At 33.9% G+C, this 9,062-nt stretch overlaps 1 protein-coding gene across 1 annotated transcript; it reads left to right on the forward strand.

Moving 5' to 3' along the window:
- The first annotated feature begins 560 nt into the window (after positions 1-560).
- Positions 561-6,090, forward strand: LOC143606384 (CASP-like protein 4A4). The gene is made up of 3 exons (XM_077082167.1): positions 561-962; positions 5,500-5,635; positions 5,753-6,090. The coding sequence occupies exons 1-3, from the start codon at positions 646-648 to the stop codon at positions 5,942-5,944; spliced, it is 645 nt and encodes a 214-aa protein (XP_076938282.1). The 5' UTR covers positions 561-645; the 3' UTR covers positions 5,945-6,090.
- The last annotated feature ends 2,972 nt before the right edge of the window (positions 6,091-9,062 follow it).

Below are 9,062 nucleotides of genomic sequence, written 5' to 3' on the forward strand. Positions count from 1 at the left end.
TCTCCAACGATGTTAGCGTAGTTGAGTGGCAAAGAATCAAACAATAATGTCGAAGAGATTTTTCACCAAAGCATGCACCGAACACAAATTTATCTCTTTAAATATATCAAAGTGAATTTATGTTTAATACACTACTATTCTAGATCAAAATGAACACTATTATATTAAATATTTACTTTTTTAAAATTATAGGTCAAATTTCAATATCATGGATTAAGTTTGTTTCCTTCGAAAATCACTAGCCCGATTAGCTAAACCAAAAAAAACTGAATAAGTGTGTCTATATATATTACACATATTCCCATTTGACATATTTGGTGCTCCCTAATTCAACATTTCCCCTTGTGGTCCGTTTATCATGCGATTTGATTATCCGTTAAATTGTGATTATCCAAACATGAGTAATGTATACCATTAGTTGATCAAGTTGTGAATATTTTATAAAAGGGTGTCTCTTTCAATAACCTACTCGCTTACTCAGTCAACGTACTCGTATTTCAATAATATTATTCCAACACATAAACATAGATTATAGTTCTTTAAAAGACCTTACTTCATTGACTTCAATTTTTTAATAACTTTAAATATAAGAAGTTGTAATGAGCATGGCACTTCAACTCCCACATACATTTGTAAACAGGTGAGATGAATGAAGGGGGTGGTGTTTTGATGAATCCTCATCAACCGGTGGTGGCTGTTTCTCCATGTGCGGTCTATTCGACTCCGGCCATGGGAATACCGACACCATCACCGTACTCGTTTTCAGTTGCTTCTACAAGATGGAGTTCTTCTAGACCTTACATTCATACTTTCAGTCTTATTCTTCGTGCTATGGTGATGGTTTTTTCCTTTGGTTCTTCTTTAGCACTCACCATCGGCATGCATAATAATAATCGACACGAACAAGAAGATAATAAGTTTGTTGAACATAGGCATGGCTTTCATGATTACCCGGAATTATTGTAAGTTATCTTAATGTCTTTTCAAAACACTTTTTATTTGGGTTTTAAATTTTTGGTAATAAGATGCAGTTTATTTCAATTTTCTATAGTTCATTTAGTTTTAGGATATCACTTTCCCTAACAGAAGGTATAAGCCACTTAACTAATTGTCATCTCAAGTCAACTCAGCAATAGAAAATTACCAACCCACACACAAAACATGTACACGCCCAAAGACACAATGACCAATTAACTAGAATTATCTAGATCGGTTGAAATCTAGTTACTAGTTTAGAGTTTGTGTATTTGGGTGTGTCCGTGTTTTGTGTGTGGCTCGGTAATTCTCTATTGTTGACTTGAAAGGTCAGTTTCTATGAAAACATAAAATTAAACCATTAAGCTTTGTTTGAGTTCAACTATTTTGGTTATGGACCAGTCTTTTGGTTTTATCCCCTACTTATCATTGCGCGAGTACACGCCTCCTTGAAGGTTCTTGTGTGAAAAGTAGGTTTTCTTGATTTGCACTCTTGAAAATATAATTAACTTGAAGCTAGTAACCAACTAATAAAGCTTGAAAGAGAGATGATTGTCACCCTCTTTATAATGATCCTATGTTGATCAATTTCAAATGATGATAATGGAAAACATGAATAATACGATAAACCTATAATTATATGTGTACCTGTTATAGCATGAAGAGTAATAATCGCAACAGAGAAGGATGTAGACGATATGGCTGTCAGCTTGGTCGAGTTCCCCTTTAGGGTGTATTGCTAAGGATGGTGTTAGGGTTCTTGAGAAGAACCCGGTTTAGAAGAGAGGAAACATACAAAATTGTATGTGTGAGAGATTAGGGGGGATGGGGTGGAGCGTGGTGGCTCTTTATCTAGCGTGATGGCCTCACAAACACCGTCACCGGTGCCCCCATATAGCGTGATGGCCATCACGCGTGATATCTCGCAAAACCCAACACACACACACACAAACTTATATATATATATATATATATATATGTGTGTGTGTGTGTGTGTGTGTGTGTATGTATTTATGTATACCATAATCCATCACATTAACACCACCCCCACCAAATTCCATCAATAGTGATGGAATGTGGTGGGGTGTCACCATACCATTGGGTGTGGTGGGTGATGGATTTGGAACCACCCCCTCCCCCCTTAGGTTATGATGTTATTATTCTCTCTTTATATATACATCCAAGGCGAAACCCTTTATTAGTTAATTATATGTAATATGGCTCATCAACAATTACCAAACTAATATATAATAAGATATAGTTAATATTTTGATATATTATAATATAAATAATTATAATGGCCATATATAAATATATATTACTAGTTTTGTTCCCGTATTACGGGGGTTATTTTATATTGTTTGTTCTAATATTTATTTATTTTTTGAATTTATATTTTTTTATTGTATGAAAGTTAATAAGATACTTATGGTTTGAGGATAAATTGTTTCACAAATAAATGGGATGTTATAAGGCTATACGGTGTGGCTACCGTTTTGTTGCTAGATTGCTGAGGTGGTGGGCGGTGCCGGCGGCAAACACCGCCCCGGTGTTGTCGGCGCCGCCCAACTTTACAAATCGGTAAAGGTGTTGGGGAAATTTCGCCGATTAAAGTGCCGCCCAACTTAAACATCTTTCTCTTTTTTAAATAGGTGTTGATTTTTTGAATCACATGTTAAAAGTGATCCAAATTGAGGATGGTGGTGAGAAGAAGTTGAGTAGTTACAGATGTCTCATGGATGGAGCCGTGGAATCGTGAAGGAGAAGAAGTGGACTTTTTCTAACGTAATTTAATATTTTAATTAGAATTTAAGAAAAAAAACTTTATATTTATTTAAGTTGGTTAAATAGGTTTTAGTTAATAATTTGTTTTTGTTAATTTTCTTAAAAAAACTAAATACATAGGTTTGCATAAAAAAATTTTATGAACATCCCAATATAAATTTTAACGAAAACGGATTTTTTTTCTAAAAATTTTTTTTTTGTCTCGTAAACGAATTTGACACGTGTTTAAACCGGCAAGCTTAGACAACGATGAGTACTCGAAAATTATTTTTTTTTATTTTATGTTTGTACACTAAATTTAATATTTTTATTTAAGTTATATTAAATTAACTTTACTTATATTAATATTATTATTTTATTTAGAAATAGAGGGAAGTGGTGAAATGGTAACCATTTCCATTATATTGTTGAAAATAGTGGAATAGAGTAACGTATGATGTGGCGCTGATTTGACACAATAAAATAATAGGTAAAATGGCATGTACACCTTATAGTCTAACCCGGTTTAAAAGCTATATGGTTTTGATGAGACACAAAACCCGTTTATTTTTTTTTACTATAAAATTGTTTTTTATAATTATAAATAATATTTATGAAAGTTAATAATATACTTATGGTTTGATGAGACCCAAGACCCGTTTACTTTTTTTTACTATAAAATTGGTTTTTTAATTTATAAAATATATATCTTTTTTAAAATAAATAAGATATTAATTTTTAGTATATCCTATTTTATAGGATTTTTACATCGATAATTTGGTGAGAATAATTTTTAATTTAATGAGATGTTATAACCCGTTTAAGGAATATCTGGGTTTGGTAAGACACATACCCATGAATTCGGGTCAAATGTATGAGAAGCCTCCATTTAAAAATCAAGCAAATCTGGTGACTCCAAAAAAAAAGGGAGCGACCACATCGCGACACGCAGGATTTTTATGTCTTCATTTATATATATTATAGATTATATATTATTCTTATATCCTAATGTTTTAGTAACAGATCGCTTGCTGCGTGAACCTTGATAGAATCTTGTCACATTTATTTGTTTATTTATGTCTTTGTGTTTTATTTCAAATGAGCAAAAAAAAATAATACATCTGACATCCTAAGTCAATTCCTTTTCAAATTATTATTAGGGCGGAGGGTGTGAAGCTCAGGTGAGAGGGGGTAGTATCCCCACATGGAACAATGTCACCAACCTCTAAAAACTACCTTTAGGTTATTGGGTGTGGGTGTTGCTTCACCGGCCAACCGCCTAGGTGGCAATCAGTGCAGCCGACAAACACCACCCCTTAGAAAGGCACCGCTGAGGTGGAAGATATAGTGAGAAATCCATCGCTCAAACTACAAATCTATAATATTAATTTTACCATTTAATTTGGCAACTTAGTTAATTTGGCAACTTAGTTAATTTCTTGTTAATAACTTATTTTTGTTAACTTTTGTAAACAAACTAAATACACAGGTTTGTATAACTTTTTTAAGAACATCCGGGTAAAAATTTTAACGAAAGAGCATTTGTTTTGAAAAAAAAATATCTTTTTAGACTCGTAAACGATTTTGACATGTGTTTTGACAAGTTTGGCGAAATATTTACGTTTTCTACTACCCGACAACGATGAATACTCGAAATTTAATATTTTATAATTTTACGTTCATACTTTTTTGATTATTAATGATCAATGTTTTAATTAAATTTAGTTGTAACTCTTCTAACTTTAAATATTAATGAATGTAGTTTTATTCTAATTTAATTTTTAACTTTATCTATATTAAATCAAGTTAAATTATAAAAATGTCATTATTTTATCTAAAAAGGGTGGGAAGTGATGAATTGATAACCATTTCCATGATATTGTAAAATATATGGAATAAATTGGGATATGATGTGAGGTTGACGTGATACTATAAAAATTAGAAGCAAAATGGCATCTAGACCCTTTAGTCTTATGGTAGTGAATGTTGAAGATAGGAGGGGTCTTGAGGTGTGTGCCAAATGCCTCTATTTTTTACCTTTGTTATTATTATTATTATTATTATACATTTAAAAATAACATTTCCAGTTTATACACACTATTCTATAACTATTATTATACATTTAAAAATAACATTTCCAGTTTATACACACTATTCTATAACTATATAACTATTTATCAATTTCTCTCCAAATCATCTTTTTACATGAAGCAACCAAATCCCCAACCAATAATTACGGTAAGGTCACGAAGATTGACCCGTGAAGAAGAGATAGTGTTAGCAAAGGCTTGGGTCTATGTTTTCGAAGACTTGGACACTGTGGAACAATGAACGTCAAATTTTTGGTCACGAGTTTGTAACTATTTTGTTTTAAATTTGAGGATCAAGCGATCGTACAGAGCAGTACCAAGTGTGGTTGAAATGACAAAATATGGTGAGACAAATTAACGCTCGCGATAATGACACGTAGAAGTCATAACGTAAATCAAAAGCCAGTGTAATTAGGAATAGTATTTTTATCTATTTTGTTTATTGAATAAAGTGTTGTTTTAAGTATTTATGTATTTTTAAATTTATAATCTATGCATTTTTATTTATTTTTGAGTTTTAAAAATTTTTAATTTGTTAAATAAAAATTAGAATTCTTAGAATAATATAGATTACATGATTAGAATTAACATTTATATTGTTCGAAAGATATTGCTCAAAAGAAAGTAATGATACGAATGATACACTTATAACTCTTGTGTACTGTTGCAGATACAGCTTTATTATTACCACTTTGGCTTTCATCTACTCTGCATATCAACTCTTCAAAGGCATTTGTGACATTGCTTTTAGAGCCTGTCTCATATCAGATAAGACATCAGACTACACAGCCTTTGTTCTTGATCAGGTTAATATATTCTATAAGTTTTATGAATTTTTAAATTGAATGTTACATGCTTCTAGCTTCTCTAAATGTCTATCATACCGTTGTGCATATTAAAACATGGTTACAACAAAAAAAAAGCTTGCAGGGTATCTCCTTGTGTCATGCTCTACCGTGACGGCTCTAATGATCAATCAAACGCAGTTAGTAGGACATTCATCACTTAAGAACGCATCAACAACTTCTGTTTGCATGTCGGTTGTTGCATTCTTGATTACTGCAGTTTGTGTCAATTTCTCGGGGTACAAGCTGAGCAAAAGAATCATGTGGTGATGCAATGATCTTTATTGTCTTTTCTATATGTTTTTGTTTGTTACCTTTGTAGGGTCAAATGTAGTGACCATTGACCTGTATGAAGTTGGTCAAAGACACTGCTGATCATGGAACCTGACCATATTACTTCACTGTTCACGTTGAATCAGATCAAATGTGTATTAGTCGTGTTTATAACAATGTAACATTGGGATTACAATGGGTTAGGTGGAATAGGCATCGGTAATCTCAATCTCATATTTGATTAGGGGGAGGGGGTGGTTCCAAATCTATTACCCACCACACCCAATGGTGGTGTGCCGTGCCACCTCACCTCACCACATTCCATCACTAGTGATGGAATTTAGTGGGGTGGTGATGATGGTGTGATGAGTTTTTTTTATATATATATAATAAATTCTAAAATATATAAAAAATAAAACATGATTACATTAAATAAAAAATAAAACAAGATTAAATAAACGTTACAAAGACAACAAAAATTAAAGAAACCGACAAAAAAAACCTACGGCCCTTCCCAACCCCACTTGTCGCATATCTCGTATTTGCGTTGAAGTAGGATCGATTTAAAGGGTTCGTCAAGATGTTCATGCTGTTGCAGGAGGAATGTTAAATCAGCGTTTTTTTGGTTTTCATTCAAATGGTTGATATACGTCTCCTCACGTTTCATTTTTAAAGCATGAGCCTCTTTCTTTCGCTCTTTCGTCCTGGCCATTTCCGCCAACTTAGGTGTTGTTTGTTTTTTCAGAGGTAAAACGTCTGTAGTCTGCGGACCACATCTGCAAACATCTGTAGCAGAAGAGGTGGACCAAACCTCTGCAATCTGCAACAAGAAGACTGTTTGTTTTTCAACATCTGCAGACTGCTGAAATAAACTGAAATTTAAACTTTCTACAAACTAATAACAATATTCATCAATCCTAAACTTTCTACAAACTAATAACAATCTAACAAAACTAACAAAAACCTTTAACAATGTTTTGTAATCGCATACTGACAGTTCATAAGCCCGCATACGTTTAACCATTTAGCCAATTTCGTGGTCTGTGGTCGGATCGTTTCAAGGCTAGACTTTGAAACCGTTTTTGTTGGAATCATACACGCGGAATCACCGGAATGAACACCCGCTTGCTCGACATGCTCCACAATTCCTCCAATCACCACATTCCCGTGCAAATCCTACTTAACTTTTAAGTCAACACTATTTTGTCCTCTTCTGCACATTCCTACTTAAAGCACACATATATAAAAAGGTCAACTGCCACTTCCACCAGCAAACACTAAACACTCGATCGGTAACCATGAACCCCGAATCAGAGTCTTCCACACACGACCCAAAGTACAGATGCGTGCGAAAGAGGAAATGGGGTAAGTATTAACAGTCCCCTTATTCTGTTCTGGCTGGGTAAAATTAGGTTGAGTTATATCAGCAGAACAGAATAAGAGATTCCGATTCGTTTGCTGATGAGGCGGCACCCGGATTTGAACTAGGGAAAAAGGATTTGCAGTCCCCCGCCAACAGCCGTGAGAGGATCTGGTTGAATTTGGTGGAGTGATGTGCTAAAAGTAGTCAAATAATTATTAACTAAATTATGTTAATCTAGACACTAAGTAATAATTCTAGACTTTTAACTTAACTAAAACTACTAACCGCAAGTGAACCGATCGACTCTAGTACAGCTAAGTAAGTCCGGATATCGAACCCACGAGACTCTTTAAATTACGAAACTAGCAAATTAGACTCAACTACAAGACACGGCTATTTAATAATAATATTTGAAGGGGGTTTTTAAACTAATTATTAATAAAACTAAAAGTAACCCTAATTAATTAAAATAATAATAAAACCTAATCATTACTTAAAACCTAATTAATTAAATATAATAAACTCTTAAAACAATTAGATTAATTCAGATGATAAAGATAACTACCTAGGCTGGAATCCCCGATGTCACGACAATCAATCAAATGGGAAACTTAAGTTATGGAACTGGGATCGTAAAATAGACCCTTGACAGAAAACCCGAACAGGACCCTTGACCTTCAAGAAGACACCTATGGATTTCTAATGTCACACCCTCAAAATCCACTAACGGAATTTTACCGTCAGAGGGTGTGAACTAACAGGATCAGAATCATTAGTTATAATCAAACCATAAGTAAAGTTTTCAAAACACGAAAACATTTAAGTGTAAATAAGTGCGGAAGCGTAAAACTATAAACCAAGTGTTGCGTCACGCAGGACGACTTAAAAACCCAATTAATAACAGTTTAAAGACAAGTTTGCATAAACAACAGCGTTCAAAGTAATGCATGATCCTATACCGCGCGCCCCGCCTCGGCTACCTGAGAATAACATACTAAAAGTGTCAACACGGGGTTGGTGAGTTCACAAGTTTATATATATATATATAAAGCGTTTGCGTTTTGCGTTTTGCGTTTTGCGTTACCAGATAATGTTAAATCAATTATATATCTATAGGTAGCTAGCCTATAAAGCAAGTATTGCTAAGTGTTCGACACCGAAGCTGACTGTTTATCATTTGCCTTGCCACCAGGTCTATCTTGACCATGGTAATGTGTTAGCCAAGATTACACCCACTCGACCTCCAGTCGAGTTTAGCGTTGGGTGGGGTTTGTCAAACCCAGTAGTACTACTCAACAGTGACTCGCTATTATCCAATACTAAACGGTTCGATGTTATGAAGGACTTTAGTTGTTTCGTTTGCCACTTAGCCTTTACAAGTGATATATAATCTAATAACAAAATCTAAAAGCTTTTCGGAGTATGTATTCTCCCCCAAGTGAAAAAGCGTTTAAAAGAGTTAAAAGGGGAACGTGAAACTCACTGTTTGCGAAGAATTCAATGAAACAAGTCACCCAAGTGATGCGCGTCACAGAAAATCCTCACTAGCGTTCTAAAACAACAAATGAGATTTTCTAAGTGTTGGAACTATTATCGAGTCTCTAGACTAGGCTCATAACACTTATGCATAAGATACGTTTCGTGTTTCGTTTGTGAATTGTGTGTGCCTCAACAAACACATTGGTGATACGTTACATGTGTGAACAACTACTTACGTGTCAAGTATTAATAGTGTGCATTACTAGCAATTAT

Source organism: Bidens hawaiensis, unplaced genomic scaffold (assembly GCF_021521415.1).
Source record: "Bidens hawaiensis isolate Kalapana, Puna unplaced genomic scaffold, B.hawaiensis_p1.1 tig00074565_1, whole genome shotgun sequence".
Taxonomy (NCBI): domain Eukaryota; kingdom Viridiplantae; phylum Streptophyta; class Magnoliopsida; order Asterales; family Asteraceae; genus Bidens; species Bidens hawaiensis.